The 19,066-nt window shown below is 43.7% G+C and overlaps 1 protein-coding gene across 2 annotated transcripts in view; it reads left to right on the top strand.

Annotated features, from left to right (window-relative positions):
- Positions 1-336: 336 nt before the first annotated feature.
- LOC120878232 (solute carrier family 23 member 1-like) overlaps positions 337-19,066 on the top strand; it is a 60,910-nt gene continuing 42,180 nt past the window's right edge. For both annotated transcript variants that reach the window (XM_040260928.1, XM_040260927.1), the window contains exons 1-2: positions 337-490; positions 15,907-16,050. In XM_040260928.1, coding sequence (XP_040116862.1) covers positions 449-490; positions 15,907-16,050 — 186 coding nt within the window. In that variant the 5' untranslated portion in view covers positions 337-448. The remainder of the gene's footprint in view (positions 491-15,906; positions 16,051-19,066) is intronic.

The following is a 19,066-nucleotide window of genomic DNA, read 5'->3' as shown; positions in this document are numbered from 1 at the left end:
TCCAGTTCAACCAGTCACTAGAAACCAGCTTTAGAAAACAGAAAAGCCTCTATGTCTGGCCCAGAGCCTCACCCCCCTCTTCTCTTGCCCTGGGAACCTGGGAACCACGGAAAGTGCTGTTCGACACATCTCAACAGGCTGCACCCTGATTTGTTTCCTTGGTGCCATGGGGAATCATTAACTTCTCTGCAACTACCCACACTTTTCAAATGATGCAGCGCTTACTATCACTGGATGTACCTTGGTCCCCTGCAGTGGCCGCAGAGGGCTGGAGGGGGTGTCTGTTATAGACCAGTAGGTGGGGCTTGGAGGCCTCACCCTTTTGGATCCTCATCTTTCCCTCTTATTATTTTGGCAGGCTGTGAGAAGTTAATCTTCCTCTCCAGCAGCGGCTTCGCTTCTTTTCTGTTCTGAGAGGAAGCCAAAAAGAGAAGACCCCCAAGCGGCCATGAACTCTGCCATCCCCACCTGTGAGCACCCCAACCCCTTGGTGAGTGCTGGTAGAAGAGAGGGGATGATAGAGCTGGGGTGTGTGTTAAGTGTTAGTCTCTCAGTCCTGTCTGACTCTTTGCAATGTCATGGACTGTAGCCTGCCAGGCTCCTCTGTCCATGGGATTCTCCAGGCAAGAATACTGGAGCAGGTTGCCATTGCCTTCTCCAGGAGATCTTCCTGACCCAGGGATCAAACCCAGGTCTCCTGCATTGCAGGCAGATTGGTGAGGTAGCCGAAAAGAGGAAAGACCCTGGAGAAAGGTCCCAGCGTGGAGTCCTAATGTGGATTCCTAAGGAAGGTGGCTTGTGTTCTAAGTGAGACTTTGAATTTTTACAACTGTTCTCCTGCCGCCACTCTCACAAGGCAAAGATTCCACCCTCAGTGCTGAACTCCGTGAATGAATTACAAAGGAAGGGAGAGCTGAAAGGTCCTCTTTGTTTTACTCTGTGGAATGTAAGGGTTTGTTTTCCGGGTTTCTCAGCATTATGATTTCTTTGATCAGAAAGCCTTTCTGAAGCAAAGCAAAGAGAAAGAGGAAAGCAGGGAGAGAGAGAATGAGACAGGGAGAGAGACACACATACACAGAGAGCGAGAGTGGCACGGAGCTACTGTTTACCGAATGGCTGATATGTCCTAGTATTGTGTACTTTATTTTCTTCCTTCAAACCCGAGGCATACACCTCTGTTCCCATTTTACATATAAGGAAGCTGAGGCCCAGAGAAGTAAAGTGACAATAACCCATCTGGAGGCTCAAGCTAGTCCTTGAGCCCTGCTCCCACCATTCTTTCCAGCCTAGTTTGGCCACCTAAAAACAACCAGGGCCGCTGTGGGGGGAGCTGACTGAGTGGGGACCCTCTGCCCACCGTAGCCAGACAGAGCCTCTCCCCACCAGGCCCAGCCATGGCATCTGTGCGACAGGTGCCACGCATGAGCCCGGCCTGGGCCCTCAGAACTGTCCCCTGGAGCTGGCTACCAGACCTTGCCCACTGCTAGTCAGTCTTTTGGCAAAGAGACTGTGGCCGACTCTTCTGGAAAATTGTGACAGGCACCTGAGAGAAATTTCCTCTCCTCTCAGAATTCCTATTGCTAAAAGTAAAAATTCAACTGGGTAAATTTAAAGCTTAGTTGGCTTTATCTTTTAAATTATTATTATTTCTTTTGGCCACACCTTGTAGCATGCAGGATCTTAGTTCACCCACCAGGGTTTGGACCCAGGCCCCCTGCAGTGACTCCACACGGTTAAGTGTGGAGTCTTAACCGATCGACTGCCAGGGAAGTCCACTCTAATTGACTTTATTTAATGATTTAGAAATGGACAGCATACCATCAGAAGATAGAAGGGAGCTTTGAGGAACTGTACAAAATGGAGGAGTTTTATAGGCAGAAAGAGGCATGGCAAAGTTATTCTTTCAAAGAGTGGATTGTTTCAGGACAGGTCACTTTCCTGAAAAGCAGGGGTCTACCAGGCAGATCACCTCACTAGTTCTGACCAGATAATTTGAGATGGACTAGCGAAACGTTACTTCCCTGTGAGAAACCAAAACTGCATGCAATTAATTAGGTTAGATATCAGGTTAGAACTTCCCTGGTGGCTCAAACTATAAAGCGTCTGCCTACAATGCGGGAGACCTGGGTTCAATCCCTGGGTTGGGAAGATCTCCTGGAGAAGGAAATGGCAACCCACTCCAGTATTCTTTCCTGGAAAATCCCATGGGTGGAGGAGTCTGGTAGGCTACAGTCCATTGGGTCGCAAAGAGTAGGACACGACTGAGCGACTTCACTTTCTTTCACTTTATTAAGTCTTGGTGGGCTGATATGGGCTTAGCATTAGTTACTCCATTTTGGACCTTTAAAAAATTTTTTTAACAACTCTTTTGCCACCATCTCAAAGAAAAAAAAAAAAAAAAAAACCAACTTGGGAAATAAGTTGAAGACTCTATTTCTGAAAGCTGTGATGTTTTCCACATCTTTAGCACACCTGAAACCAGTAGGGAGTGGTAGGGTCTGGGAACATATCTGTCTTTATTCAGTGAACTGTCTTTTCATTTTCCTCAAAGCCTCGGTCACAGCACCCAGATTAAAAGGCCACTTTTCTGAGATGTTTTGGTTTTCATGTGCATATTGCTTTGTTAGAACCTTCTAGGGATATAAACGTGGGGAAGACAGATTCCCCAGACATGTTTGGAGAGACCTGGACAATCCCAATGGCTAGAGTCAGTTGACTGGAAGTGTTAGGAAACAAACCTAGGGGGCAAGTCGGGGAGCAGGAGGCTGTGTGGAGGGTGGCTAGAGTCAGAGGGCCAAGGGATTCATTTCCCCCCAGGAATCCTCCTTCCCACTGCTGTTCCCTCTGTGCCAGCCTCCTGCTCTGCTGCTCTGCTCTAGAGAGATGACAGGCTGTCCCCATACACACAGGAATGCACCTGCCAGCAACTGCCCTCGACCAGGAGAGGAGAGTTCCATTCTCCCATTTACAAGGGGACCTGGGACAAGTCATGTAATCTCACTGAGCCTCAATCTCCTCTCTGGAAACTGGGTTGTGAGAATCAAATGAGAGGATGCATTGGAAGCTCTTTGCAAACTGTAAAGCACTATAAAATGCCACACGTCAACAGAATGCCTCTTTGAGCAAGTGTTTTGGTGACATTACAGCCCATATGTTGAGCTGATAGACTCTTCCAATCAGAAGAAAAGCTTGTGGCCCGTCTTCTCATACCAGTGCTGACTCATGGGGAAGCTTCATTAAGAGTTTATTCTTCCTTCAAAAAGGGGCTTGTAGGCACTTTTCTGCCACTATAAGAGTCATAGACTTAAAAACAAATTATTTATTTGGCCATGCCAGGTCTTAGTTGCAGCATGTGAACTCTTGGTTGAGGCATGTGGGATCTAGTTCCTTGACCAAGGGTTGAACCTGGACCCCCTGCATAGGGAGTTCAGAATCTTAACCACTGGGCCACCAGGGAAGTCTGAGAGTTACAGAATTTTACTGACCAGGGATTCCCCTTGGATAAAGTCACTTTCCCCATTTGGATATGCCCTGAGGTGGGGCTTTTTCCACCTCCGTCTGGGAAGCCCCTGCTCTACAATATCTCTAGGATGTCACATTTCTATGTATATCTTTAATATGCTAGTGACTCATCTCTGACACACAGGAATCTTAGTCCACTGTGTACCTGCTTATTTGATTTTTTGCCCCAGAACTTTATGTAAGTGACACAAAGTGCTTTACAGCAAAAGATGTATTTTGATCAGGCTCTGTGTGTTCTACCAGCCATAGCTGACGTCCTTCACAGAAGTCACACACTCTTATCAGAATGAAGAACCAGCTGTTCTCAAGGAAGATAAGTTTTTCTCCACTCTTAAGTTCTAATTTTTTTTCCATGTTGGGCCTCATACAAGGACAATTTCCCAGAAAAGTGTTGTAAAGCAATTACAGAAGTGGTTTCCATAACCTCATCAGGTCCAGATTGATATCCAGACACAACTTAGAATATTCAGAGTCATCAGGCTGAGAACATTCTTTGAGTCATTGACTTTTTTTTTTTTTAAGATTTTTTCTGATGTTGACCAATTTCAAAGTCTTTATTGAATTTGTTACAATACTTCTTCTGTTTCATGTTTTGTTTTTTTGGCCACTGGGCATGTAGGATCTTAGCTCCCTGACCTGAGATTGAACCCTCACACCCTTAATTGGAAGGCAATCTTAACCATGGACCACCAGGGAAGTCCTGAGTCATTCAGTTCAGTTCAGTTCAGTCGCTCAGTTGTGTCCGACTCTTTGCGACCCCATGAACCACAGCATGCCAGGCCTCCCTGTCCATCACCAACTCCCAAGAGTCCACCCAAACCCACGTCCATTGAGTCGGTGATGCCATCCAACCATCTCATCCTCTATTGTCCCCTTCTCCTCCTGCCCTCAATCTTTCCCAGCATCAGGGTCTTTTCAAATGAGTCAACTCTTCGCATGAGGTGGCCAAAGTATTGGAGTTTCAGCTTCAACATCAGTCCTACCAATGAACACCCAGGACTGATCTCCTTTAAGATGGACTGGTTGGATCTCCTTGCAGTCCAAGGGACTCTCAAGAGTCTTCTTCAACACCACAGTTCAAAAGCATCAATTCTTTGGCACACAGCTTTCTTTATAGTCCAACTCTCACATCCATATATGACTACTGGAAAAACCATAGCCTTGACTAGATGGACCTTTGTTGACAAAGTAATGTCTCTGCTTTTTAATATGCTGTATAGGTTGGAAATAACTTTCCTTCCAAGGAGTAAGTGTCTTTTCATTTCATGGCTGCAGTCACCATCTGCAGCGATTTTGGAGCCCAGAAAAATATAGTCAGCCACTGTTTCCCCATCTACTTGCCATGAAGTGATGGGACCGGATGCCATGATCTTAGTTTTCTGAATGTTGAGCTTTAAGCCAACTTTTTCACTCTCCTCTTTCACTTGGATCAAGAGGCTCTTTAATTCTTCTTTACTTTTTGCCATAAAGAATGACTCTTAAATGGTGGCAGGGAGATGGGGGAGGCCCCAAACTAACATCCCCCCTACTGTCCCCCGCCAAACCTCCCCCCCCCGCACCCCTTCACCTTTCTGAGAATTCCAAGGGGTCTTGGGAGAAGGTATGAGGTGAGTTTGCTAGAGCTGTACCTGCCCAAGTCGTGTGAGTTCATTCACAGGCGCACATAATAGGAAGCCATATATGCTTTGGGGTATTTTTGCAACCCTCCCAGAGTCAGAAGGGGACACAGAGTCTGAGAGAGGGGAAGTGATGTGCGAATGGCTGCCAAGCAGGGGACTGACAGACCACTGTGGCCCCAGTTCAAACTGTGTGCTCTGCTGTTCTGTGTAGCCTACGCAGTGTCAATCAACCAGCCAGCCAATCAACAGCCATTCTTTTCCTTCTGCCCCTCCTCTTTTCTTCAGCCAGTTCTTCTGCAGTTTTGCTCAAGGACTGTGCCACACGGTCACTAAAACCTCGCGATAAGTGCTCCAAAGTTCCCTCGGACACCCTCCAGGCTATCTTTGGCTTGGCCTTGACCTGCTTAGGCAAAACCACCCTTCTTTCACATCCAATCCAAGTACCAAAGCTGCATCAGGACAGCCTTCTTTTCAGGAATCCAAATAGGATCAGCATAATGTTTCCGAAGAGTTCTAACCAATTATGTATTTATTTTAAAAAGTCGGTGAGAGAATCTTTATGGTCATTAATTTATGCATGTGTGCTGGGGTCTAGCCCCGGTGGATCCAGGGTAATTCAAAGGGGAGATGGAATTGGCGTCCTAGGAAAAAGCTATTTAATTAGAAGTATAAAGAGAGATTAGAAAGGAATAGTGTAGTAGGAAAATTAGTGGAGAAAAAGAGGCTGAATAACTTCGTTTACGCAGAATACCAATAAAGCTTCGAGACAAGAAGCTAGTACCACCTACGTAGGCCACAGGTGTCTTTCCGTTCTCCCAAAGGAGAGGAGGCACTGAGGCCTCCCTGGTCTGATCTTAGAAGCCCAGGCAAAATTAGCAGGCTTGATGAGTACCCACGCTCCAGATGGGAATTCAGCCAGAAAAACGGAGAACAAGAAAGAAAGACATGGGAGAACTGGTCTTTCCAGAAACTGATCCGTTTTCTTTATTTTCAGGTTTGCTTATATACTTTTTGTTATACATAGGGATGAATACAGAGTCACGTGGGGTCAGCAGACCTGGCCCTTGTCAAAATCAGGTGCTTCATATAAAATTATACAAAGGTCTTAGGGGTTTTACATCATCTTCTGGCCATGAGGCCTGCTGACATTTTATGGCCCTTTCTGATAACGGTCAGTCAACCAGAAAACTTATTTTTTCCAGAGGTGATTTTTTTCTTAAACCAGGCGCCACTCTCCAAGTAAAGTTGTATTCCTATAGGGTGAGGGTGTAGTGGGTTACAATCAAAGAAAGGAATTTACTTTGCCTAAGGTTTAATATGATTAATCTTAAAGGTTAATACTTATTTTTCCTATATGTTAGTTATATTCATTATAAGGGCAGGGAATATGGAGATTTAGCAGCAAATATTGGCTCAACAAATGAAAAACCCTTCACCAATATAATTTCTAATCAACCCACTATACTATACTAATAATTTTCTAACTTCTCAAAAGAGTCTGTATTTAGAAAGTTTTAAAGCATCTCATGCCTCTCATGGTTGGGAGGCTGTAAACAATCACAAGTGGCTGGATGAACCTGCTTAGGCAGGGTAGAGAAACTTCAGAGGAGTTTGTAAGTTGAAACACTCTTGTCACGCCCAGGAATTTTTATTAACTGGAGCTGCAAGTTAACTCCTTCTCCGAGAGAGGTGGGGGGTGGTCTGCCCCCCGTAAAGTCAAAGGTATGGGTGAGAGTATAAAACAGTAAAGTAGGCACTTTGGCTTGGGGGGTAGATGCTCGGGAACAGGGGGTTTCCTGAGGCTCGATCCCGCCTTTGCGTATGCCGAAGCCTCCTTCCTCATGACCTTTGCCATGGGCAGAGTTCCTCATGCTGGCTCCCGGCACATGTGTTCATTTATTTATTTTTCACTCAACGGATTGTGCTGTGAGCACTAACTCTGTGCTAGCGATGGAGTAGAGAAGTTATGGGACTTTGTGGCCTTTTGGATGAGAAAACCGTGTTATAGCTGTGAGGCATGCTGGGGCTGTAGTCTGAGCGGGAGTGGAGAGAAGTTGGGGCTTCCTGGAGCAGGTTTGGGAGGCATGCTTCCAGACATTGCTGTATAGATGAGTAGAAGCAAAACTCTTCCATTTAAGTCTCAGAAACTAAATAATAGATTCATGGGCAAATGCTGCACCGAGCCCCAGGAACAGGGTGACTCTGCAGGGCTGTGCTGTGGCTGACTCAGTCCACCCACTCTCTCCAAGCCTGATGGCAGCCCTGAGCTCCTCCCACTACCTGGACCTTAGTGCTCTGGGAAATTTTCTCCATCGCCAGTGATGGGGCCCCCGAGTACTGGGAAAGAGTTGAGATCCGATTTGTGCTCCATCCCATGGAGGAGGAGGACTGGCTTCCTCTGTATCCATGTGGAGATGGCACATCTATCCCACCCACTCTCCACGTCAGCCAGAATTGTCCTTAGTTGCGGCTCCCCTGGTGGGATCTGAACAATACCCTTAAAATGGCAATTCTTAACGGGGTGATTTTTACCCTGCTGGTGACATTTGGCAATGTCTGGAGTCATTTTGGGTTGTCACAACTGAAGGTGAGGGCAGGGGCTTGCCACGGGCATCTAGTGGGTCCAGGCCAAAGATACTACTAAATATCCTAGGGTGCATGATACAGCCCCAACCCCTGCCATGAACACACACAACACAAGGAAGAATTATCCTGTCCAAAATGGCAATGGTGCTGAGGTTGAGAAATCCTGTCTTAGAATATAATGTTCCCTAGGGACCAGTGCTGTCCTGGAAGCGGCCAAACACCCAGTTCTTGATCTGGTGGCTTTCTTGTCTCTCTCCACTTCAAAGCAGCTGGTAACCCCTTGCCCCCCACTCATCTGCTTCTCCTACTTCTCCAGAGCAGGGCCACTGACCGTTAGGGAGAGCAGCCATAGTGTCTGTGCCCATAGTTTTGCTCCCATTTCTTTTAAAATCAGAAGGAAAAAAATATTAATTTTTAGACAAAAGAGAAAATTTTTAGTATATAGTAATGTATCTTTATATCAATGTAGTCACAAAAAATAGCAGATTTCTTGTATAGGAAGAATCCATAGCACTGAAGTGATTAGTATTCCCAGGAGTCATAGTGAAGCTTCAGTTCAGAAGTTGTTCTTTGAGGCTGTGCTGAAGTAAAGGGTGCTTGACTATGGAGGTTGGTGTTGGTATGGGTACCCTTAACATCCTTGCCAGAACTTTCTCTGTGAGAAGCCCACACTATCTTCAGGGCACCCTGGCTGTGCCACTGTGCAGAACCTGCTATTCCTCTGCGGTTCGACCAGGGCCCAGGACCCTGCCGGGGCTTGTCACCTAATTGCCTGATCTTCATGCTGGTGGCCTTGCCCCATTCTGGCCACATTGGCGACATTGCTTTCCTATTCCTCTCACCTACAGCTGCTCTAATGTCACTCCACCTACAGATGCTCTGATGTCACTCAAGTGTGAGTTAAAAGCCTTTGAAACCTGGGACCAGAAGCTTATCATAATTATAGCAGCTAATTTCTTGGGTAGGTGCACCATGCAAGGCACTGGGCTATGTGCTTCATGCTCTGTTTTTCCCCAGGTTTATTAGATGTGCTTGACATATAACATTGTGTAAGCGTAAACTGTCCAAGACTTTGACCTGATACAGTTATATGCTGCAAAATGATTACCACCATAGCAGTTATTAATAGATTCCTAGGTATTGCTAGTGGTCAAGAACTGCCTACCGATGCAGGAGACTTAACAGATTTGGGTTTGATCCCTGGGCTGAGTAGGTCCCCTAGAGGAGGGCATGGCTACCCACTCTAGTATTCTTGCCTGGAGAATCCCATGGACAGAGAAGCCTGGCAGGCTATGGCCCATGGGGTCTCAAAGAGTCGGACATGACTGAAATGACTTAGTGACTTAGCAGCAGTTATTAGTAGTTAACACCTCCATCATGGCATGGAGTCATCACTTCTTTTTTGTGCTGAGAACATGTAGGATTTACTCTGTTAGCAACTGTCAAATATATAATACAATATTATTAACTATAATCACCACACATTAGTTTCCCAGAACCTATTCATGTTATACTACTTGTTTATATCCTTTGAGCAACATCTCCCCATTTCTTCATGTTCCAATTTAATTTTTCCATCTATGAAGTAGGTGTTATTAACATTTTTGTTACATAGATCAGAAAAATAAGACTTATACATGTTAATAATTTGCCCAAGTTTGGTAAACAATATAGCCAATAAATTGGAGGAGAGAGTTTATGAGTCAAAGTTAATATGGAGTAACCTGATAGGAATGTAACTTGGCTATTGACCCTAGAGCATTCTATATGCTCTACACTTATTTACATTTGTGTTATGTCCATTCATTCCTCCATTTACTCAGTCTACACTGAGCATTGGGGTTGTTCTAGAAGCTGGGACAACAAAGGAGAGTAAGGCACAGTGAATGCATTCTAGGAACTCAGTTCTAGCAGAAGAGATGGATAAGGAAATAGTCCATTATAATACACACATTATGATAAAGGCTTTGGCACAGGGCTGGCCTGTGGGAGCATAAACAAGGGCAGCTACACCATCTGGGTCAGAATCCCCATTTCCTTGCACATTTTCTTGAGAAACCCACTTTTTTTTTTGGCTACACCATGTGGGATCTTAGTTCCCAGACAAAGGATTGAACCCATGCCCTTGGCAGTGAAAGCATGAAGTCCTAACCACTGAATGAATCATCAAGGAATACCTCTGCCCATTTTCTGACCATGGAGTTGATCCCCATTCGTTCTTCCACAAAGTTTATTTTCTGTTAGGGCTTGCTGCTGATGTATAGTATAGAAAGTCACTGGTCTTTTGAGTCTGAATCTAGAAACCACAAGCTGGCCAGCATATATCACAATACCATTGTTCTTGCCTCTAGAAAGCTGTCCATCTGTCTGGTTGTAATAAGAAAATGAAACTAAGCAGGAGCCTCTAGGGCTCCTGGGCACAGAAGCCTTTCCATGTCTCTTGTTCCTTGTTTGTGGGGAACAGACTCCAGCCTCCATGACCTTCCCTGAGTCCCAAAGGTTAGATTCAGACAGTTGCTAATCAGGGAAAGGAGGGGATTTAGAGACAACAGAGAGCAGCCAGGAAACAACAGTGCAGGCTTTGGGCAGGGTCCTGGTTCCACCTCAAGAGATAAAACAGTCTCTTTATTTTCTTGGGCGCCAAAATCACTGTGGATGGTGACTGCAGCCATGAAATTAAAGGACATTTGCTCCTTGGAAGGAAAGCTATGACAAGCCTAGGCAGCATATTAAAAAACAGAGATATCACTTTGTCAACAAAGGTCTGTGTAGTCAAAGCTATGGTTTTTCCAGTAGTCATGTATGGATGTGAGAGTTAGACCACAAAGAAGGCTGCGTGCTGAAGAATTGATGCTTTCAAGTTGTGGTGCTGGAGAAGACTCCTGAGAGTCCCTTGGACTGCAAGGAGATCAAACCAGTCAATCCTAAAAGAAATAAATCCTGAATGTTAATTGGTAGGACTGATGCTGAAGCTCTAATACTCTAGCCATTTGATGCAAAGAGCCCTCTCACTGGAAAGGACCCTGATGGTGGAAAAGATTGACGGCAAAAGGAAAAGCGGATGACAGAGGATGAGAGGGTTAGATAGCATCACTGACTCAACGGATATGGATTTGAGCAAACTCTGGGAGAGAATGAAGGACAAGGAAGCCTGGCGTGCTGCAGGGTATGGGGTCACAAAGAGTAGGACAAGACTTAGTGACTGAACAATAATAACAAAAGGACTAAAACCCCCAATAAATGGAAGATGTCACCATTCTTTCTATTTATTTATTTATTTTTTAATTGAAGGATAATTGCTTTACAGAATTTTGTTGTTTTCTGTCAAACCTCAATATGAATCAGCCATAGGTATATATATATATATATATATCTGCTCCCTCTTGACCCTTCCTCCCATCTTCCTCCCTATCCCATCCCTCTAGGTTGATACAGAGCCCCTGTTTGAGTTTCCTGAGACATACAGCAAATTCCCATTGGCTATCTATTTTACTTCATAGAAACATAGAAGGCTGAGCACCAAAGAATTGATGCTTTTGAACTGTGGTGTTGGAGAAGACTCTTGAGAGTCCCTTGGACTGCAAGGAGATCCAACCAGTCCATTCTGAAGGAGATCAACCCTGGGATTTCTTTGGAAGGAATGATGCTAAAGCTGAAACTCCAGTACTTTGGCCACCTCATGCGAAGAGTTGACTCATTGGAAAAGCCTTTGATGCTGGGAGGGATTGGGGGCAGGAGGAGAAGGGGACGACAGAGGATGAGATGGCTGGATGGCATCACCGACTCCACGGACGTGAGTCTGAGTGAAATCCGGGAGTTGGTGATGGACAGGGAGGCCTGGCGTGCTGCGATTCATGGGGTCGCAAAGAGTCGGACACGACTGAGCGACTGAACTGAACTGAACTGAAGTTTCCATGTTACTCTCTCCATACATCTCACCCTGTCCTCCCCTCTTCCCATGCCCATAAATCTATTCTCTCTGTTTCTCCATTGCTGCCCTGCAAATAAGTTCTTCAGTACCATTTTTCTAGATTCTGTATATATGCATTAGTATATGATACTTATCTTTCTTTTTCTGATTTACCTCACTCTGTATAATAGGCTCTAGGTTCATCCATCTCATTAGAACTGACTCAAATGCATTCCTTTTTATGGATAAGTAATATTCCATTGTGAATATGTACCACAACTTCTTTATCCAGTCATCTGTCTATGGGCATCTAGGTTGCTTCCATGTTCTAGCTATTGTAAATAGTGCTGCGATGAACAATGGATACATGTGTCTTTTTCAACTTTGGTTTCCACAGGGTATATGCCTAGGAGTGGGATTGCTGGGTCATATGGTGGGTTTATTCCTAGTTTTTTAAGGAGGAAGATGTCACCATTCTTCATTCCAGATTAAAGGAACCTCAAACTCATCAGATTGTGTGTGTTAGTCACTCAGTCATATCTGACTCTTGGCAACCCTATGGGCTGCAGACCAACAGTCTCCTGTGTCCATGGAATTCTCCAGACAAGATTACTGTAATGGGTAGCCATTCCCTTCTCCAGGGGATCTTCCCAACCCAGGGATCAAGCCTGGGTCTCCTGCATTGTAAGTGGATTCTTTACTATCTGAGCTACTAGGGAAGCCCAAGAACAAGGTTCTCATCAGATTACCTGAGACCAGATTAAAGCAGTGCCCTGTACACAGCCTTCTCTTGTGTTGTTGGAAGAGGGTGTTTGCTGTGACCAGTGCATTCTCTTGGCAAAACTATATTAGCCTTTGCCCTGCTTCATTCTGTACTCCAAGGCCAAATTTGCCAGTTACTCCAGGTATTCCCTGACTTTCTACTTTTGCATTCCAGTCCTCTATAATGAAAAGGACATCTTTTTTGGATGTTAGTTCTAGAAGGTCTGGTAGGTCTTCATAGAACTGTTCAACTTCAGCTTCTTCAGCATTATTGTTCAGGACACAGACTTGGATTACTGTGATATTGAATGGTTTGCCTTGGGAATGAACTGAGATCATTCTGTCATCTTTGAGATTGCATCCAAGTGCTGCATTTCAGACTCTTTTGTTGACTATGATGGCTACTGCATTTCTTCTAAGGGATTCTTACCTGCAGTAGTAGATATAATGGTCATCTGAGTTAAATTCACCCATTCCAGTCCATTTTAGTTTGCTGATTCCTAAAATTTTGATGTTCACTCTTACCATCTCCTGTTTAACCACTTCCAATTTGCCTGGATTCATGGACCTAACATTCCATGCTCTTACAGCATCAGACCTTGCTTCCATCATGAGTCACATCCACAACTGGGTGTTGTTTTTGCTTTGGCTCCGTCTCTTCATTCTTTCTGGAGTTAGTTTTCCACTGATCTCCAGTAGCATATTGGGCACTTACTGACCTGGAGGGTTCATCTTTCAGTGTCCTATCTTTTTTCATTTTCATACTGTTCATGGGGCTCTCAAGGCAAGAATACTGAAGTAGTTTGCCATTCCTTTCTCCAGTGGACCATGTTTTGTCAGAACTCTCCACCATGATCTGTCCGTCTTGTGTAGCCCTACATGGCATGGCTCATAGTTTCACTGAGTTAGACAGGGCTGTGGGCTGTGTGATCAGATTGGTTAGTTTTCTGTGTCATAGCAAACACCTTCTTCCAACAACACAGAGAAAACTCTACACATGGACATCACCAGATGGTCAACACCGAAATCAGATTGATTATATTCTTTGCAGCCAAAGAAGGAGAAGCTCTATACAGTCAGAAAAAACAAGACCAGGAGCTGACTGTGGCTTAGATCATGAACTCCTTATTGCCAAATTCAGACTTAAATTGAAGAAAGTAGGGAAAACCACTAGACCATTCAGGTATGACCTAAATCAAATCCCTTATAGTGGAAATGAGAAATAGATTCAAGGGATTAGATCTGATAGACAGAGTGCCTGAAGAACTACGGATGCAGGTTTGTGACACCATACAGGAGACAGGAATCAAGACCATCCCCAAGAAAAAGAAATGCAAAAAGGCATAATGGTTGTCTGAAGAGGCCTTACAAATAGCTATGAAAAGAGAAATGAAAGGCAAAGGAGAAAAGGAAAGATATACCCATTTGAACGCAGAGTTCCAAAGAATAGCAGGGAGAGACAAGAAAGCCTTCCTCAGTGATCAGTGCAAAGAAATAGAGGAAAACAACACAATGGGAAAGACTAGAGATCTCTTCAAGAAAATTAGAGATAGCAAGGGGCTGTTTCACGCAAAGATGAGCTCAATAAAGGACAGAAATGATGTGGACCTACAGAAGATATTAAGAAGAGGTGGCAAGAATACACAAAGAACTGTACAAAAAAGATCTTCATGACCCGGATAATCATGATGGTGTGATCACTCATCTAGAGCCAGACATCCTGGAATGTGAAGTCAAGTGGGCCTTAAGAAGCATCACTACGAACAAAGCTAGTGGACTTGATTAAATTCCAGTTGAGCTATTTTGAGTCCTAAAAGATGATGCTGTGAAGGTGCTGCATTCAGTATGACAGCAAATTTGGAAAACTCAGCAGTGGCCACAGGACTGGAAAAGGTCAGTTTTCATTCCAATCCCAAAGAAAGGCAATGCCAAAGAATGCTCAAGCTTCCGCACAATTGCACTCATCTCACACACTAGCAAAGTAATGCTCAAAATTTTCCAAGCCAGGCTTCAACAGTATATAAACCATGAACTTCCAGATGTTCAAGCTGGATTTAGAAAAGGCAGAGGAACCAGAGATCAAATTGCCAACAACTGTTGGATCATCAAAAAAGCAAGAGAGTTCCAGAAAAACATCTACTTCTGCTTTATTGACTATGCCAAAGCCTTTGACTGTGTGGATCACAACAAACTATGGGAAATTCTGAAAGAGATGGGAATACCTGACCACCTGACCTGCCTCCTGAGAGATCTGTATGCAGGTCAGGAAGCAACAGTTAGAACTGGACATGGAACAAAAAACTGGTTCCAAATAGGAAAAGGAGTACATCAAGGCTGTATATTATCACCCTGCTTATTTAACTTCTATGCAGAGTACATCATGAGAAACTCTGGACTGGAAGAAGCACAAGCAGGAATCAAGATTGCTGGGAGAAATATCAATAACCTCAGATATGCAGATGACACCACCCTGATGGCAGAAAGCAAAGAATAACTAAAGAGCCCCTGATGAAAGTGAAAGAGGAGAGTGAAAACGTTGACTTAAAACTCAACATTCAGAAAACGAAGATCATGGCATCTGGTCCCATCACTTCATGGCAAATAGATGAGGAAGCAATGGGAACAGTGTCAGACTTTATTTGGGGGGGCTCCAAAATCACTGTAGATGGTGTCTGCAGCCATGAAATTAAAAGACGCTTGCTCTTTGGAAGAACAGCTATGACCAACCTAGATAGCATATTAAAAAGCAGAGACATTACTTTGCCAACAAAGGTCTGTCTAGTTAAAGCTATGGTTTTTCCAGTGGTCATGTATGGATGTGAGAGTTGGACTATAAAGAAAGCTGAGCACCGAAGAATTGATGCTTTTGAACTGTGGTGTTGGAGAAGACTCTTGACAGTCTCTTGGGCTGCAAGGAGATCCAGCCAGTCCATCCTAAAGGAAATCAGTCCTGAGTATTCATTGGAGGAACTGATGCTGAAGCTGAAATGCCAATACTTTGGCCACCTAATGGGAAGAACTGAGTCATTTGAAAAGACCCTGATGCTAGGAAAGATTGGAGGTGGGAGGCGAAGGGGATGACAGAGGATGAGATGGTTGGATGGCATCATCGACTCAATGGACATGAGTTTGAGTAAGCTCTGGGAGTTGGTGATGGACAAGGAGGCCTGGCGTGCTGCAGCCCATGGGGTCACAAAGATTCAGACACGACTGAGCAACTGAACTGAACTGTACATGGCCTAATCTTATTAGCAGCCCCATGCTTGAGCCGTTGCTATAAAACTTCTCACCAAATCCCTCTGGGTGGAGACACACAGTTTTCGAGGGCAGGAGCCACTGTGTTCCCCTTTGCCTGGCAAAGCAATAAGCTATTCTTTCCTACTTCATCCAAAACTCTGTCTCTGAGATTTGATTTGACACTGGTACATAGAGGCCAAGCTTTTGGCATCAAAATGCACTTGATTCCTCTTGAAATGCTCAAACGTGTTTTTGTCTTTTTCCCAGCAGAGGGGTGATGGTGTGCTCAGCTCCCATGAAGGTGACAAAGGCAGGAAGAAGGATGGCCAGCTCAAGAGTCCCAGCAGCAGCCACCTGGCTTATGGCATCCTGGATATCCCGCCATGGTATCTCTGCATCTTCTTGGGGATCCAGGTAATGCCACACAGAAGGACTGGGTATAAGGAGTCTCTGTCTCAAAAGGCACATCAACACACCCGGGTCAAATTAGTCAAGATCTAACTTCAGTTGCTCGTGTTCTTGGCTTCCATGTTGTTGACCTTTAAGGGACTCAGGCTTTCTTTTCTCTTTTTTTCCCTCTCTTTTCTCCCAAGGAGTTTGGGGATGGAGGCAGGGAGTTAGGGGAAGATTATCCCCCATGCTAAGCTACTAGGTCACATCAAGGACACCAACTGGGCCATTGTGAGGTTTTTTTTTTTAAGATATCAATTATAATTTGTTTGGAAACAACTGATATGTTTGATAATCAATGCTTGGGGAATATTGGAAAACAAGCATTGTCAAATACTTGTTGGGATGTTATCTGGTGCAACTTTTCTATTAACTGGTAAAACACATGTTATTTAATCCAGGCCCTAATGCTTAAGAATTTCTCTGTAGAGAATTCCCCAGTGGCCAGTGGTTAGAAGTCCATCATTTCACTGCCAAGGCACGGGTTCAATCCCTGGTAGGGGAACTAAGTTCCCACAAATTGCGTGGCATGGCCAAATTAAAAAAAATTTTTTTTAAGAATTTCTCTCTAGATATGCTGGCAAGACTTGTTAAGATAAGTACAAAGATATTCTATTGATTAATCATAAGATCACAACAACAAACAAAACCCAGAAACACTCCCAAAATATCCATCTTAGAGAACTATGGCATATTCTAACAAATAATTTTTTAATGTAGCTGTTAGAAAGAGAAAGATATATTTACCTTGCAGTTAAAAAATGATCACCAACATAGATTTAGTGAAAAAAGTCAAGTAAATAATTGTGTATAGTGTGATCTTTTTTTACGTTAAAGACTAACAAACAAAAAGAGAGATAGTATAGCAGAAATAAGTATATGTATGGCAACCCACTCCAGTACTCTTGCCTGGAAAATCCCATGGATGGAGGAGCATGGTAGGCTGCAGTCCTTGGGGTCGCTAAGAGTCGGACACGACTGAGTGACTTCACTTTCACCTTTCACGTTCATGCATTGGAGAAGGAAATGGCAACCCACTCCAGTGTTCTTGCCTGGAGAATCCCAGGGACGGGGGAGCCTGGTGGGCTGCCGTCTGTGGGGTTGCACAGAGTCAGACACGACTGAAGTGACTTAGCCGCAGTAATTTTTGCATGTCTTGAAGGAATCATAAGAAACTAATAGAGGTATTTACCCTTGGGTTGAAGAACTAGAAAAAGGAAAGTAGCTTTCAAGTTTCACTATTTGCTTTGTAACTTTTGTAGCTTGAATCTTTAATCTCATAGATGGATTCATTTTCATTTTAATCCCAAAATGTTCAATGTGGAATATCAGGGATGAGATATACTTTTTTGTTTGCTTCCTTGTGCTTTTCCACAAAAAAAGAGAAGCAAATGTCTTACTATTTTAAAAAATATAATTGTGAGCCAATAAAATGGATAATGTAGATACTTCATTATGAAAGGGTGTTGAGCTTTGTCAAATGATTTTTTCTGCATCCATTGGGGTGATAGGATTTTTATTTTTCATTTTATTAATATGGTGTATCATATTTATTGATTTATATTTATTGATTTAACATTCCAGGGATAAAAATCCTACTTAATCATGGCTTATGGCCCTTTTAATGTACCGTAGAATGCTGTTTGCTAGAATTTCATTGAGCAGTTTTGCATCTATATCCACGAGGGATATTGGCCTGTAGGGTTTTTATCTTGCTGTGGTATCAGGGTTGTGTGAAAGTTGCTCAGTTGTGTCTAACTCCTTGCGATCCCATGGACTGTAACCTGGTAGGCTCCTCTGTCCATGGGATTTTCCAGGCAAGAATACTGGAATCGCTTGCCGTTTCCTTCTCCAGGAGATCCTCCCAACCCAAGGATCAAACCTGAGTTTTCTGAATGGCAGGCAGCTACCGTCTGAGCCACAACCCCATCGGGGTTGTGCTGGATTGTAGAATGAGTTTGGGAGAGTTCCCCCCTCTTCAATTTTTGAAGGCGTTTGGGAGGGCTTGGTGCTAATTCTTCTCTAGACATCTGATAGGATTTGCCGGTGGGACCCTCTGGCCTTGGGCTTTTCTTTGCTGGGAAATTTTGATTACTGTTTTAGTCTCCTCACTAGTCATTGGTCTGTTCATATTTTCTATTTCTTCATGATTCAGTCTTGGTAAATTGCACATTTCTAGTATCTATCCATTTCTTCTAGGTTATCCGATTTCTTGGTGTGTAATGTTACTATTGTATTATGGTACTTTGTATTTCTATTGTGCCATGTCTCATTTTATCTGAGTCCTCTCTCCTTTTTTCTGAGTTTAGCTAAGGGTTTGTTTATCTTTAAAAAGCTCTCATTTTGTTGATTTTTTTCTATTGTTTTTCGTTTCATTTATTTCTGTTCTGATCTGTATTTTTTCCCTCTCTTCTAACTTGAGACTCAGCTTGTTTTTCCTTTTCTAGTTCTTTGAGAAATAAAGTTAAGTTGTTTATTTGAGACCTTTTTTCTTTCTTAATGCAGGCATATATTGTTATAAACTGTCCTCTTAGAACTGCTTTTGCTGCATCCCATTAGTTTTGGTATGTTGTAGTTCCATTTTCGTCTTAAGTCATCTTTTATTTCCCTTTTGATTTCTTCTTTGACCCATTGGTTGTTCAGGAGTGTGTTTCTTAATTTCCACCAGCTTGTGTCCAGTGTCCTTCCTCTTATTGATTTCCAGTTTCCGACCATTGCAGACAAAAAAGACTGTTGGTTTGATGTCAGTCTTCTTAAATTTGCTGATGCTGTTTTGTGACCTAATGTATAATCAGTCTTGAAGAATGTGCTCAGGCCTGGTCAGTGGTCTTGCCCTCACCTTGTGCCTTATTTTAATAATGAGCCTCTTGTCTTATTCCTATTCTTAAGGCCACCTCCTTGGTTCCTGTTACGCCCTCACACACTGCGTCCCTACCTTGGTTTCTTACCTAGAACAGCAGTTCTCAGCCCTGGGTTCCTG

Source organism: Oryx dammah, unplaced genomic scaffold (genome assembly GCF_014754425.2).
Source record: "Oryx dammah isolate SB20612 unplaced genomic scaffold, SCBI_Odam_1.1 HiC_scaffold_18, whole genome shotgun sequence".
Taxonomy (NCBI): Eukaryota; Metazoa; Chordata; class Mammalia; order Artiodactyla; family Bovidae; genus Oryx; species Oryx dammah.
Note: the sequence above shows the minus strand (reverse complement) of the source record. Positions and strands in the feature narration are given on the sequence as shown.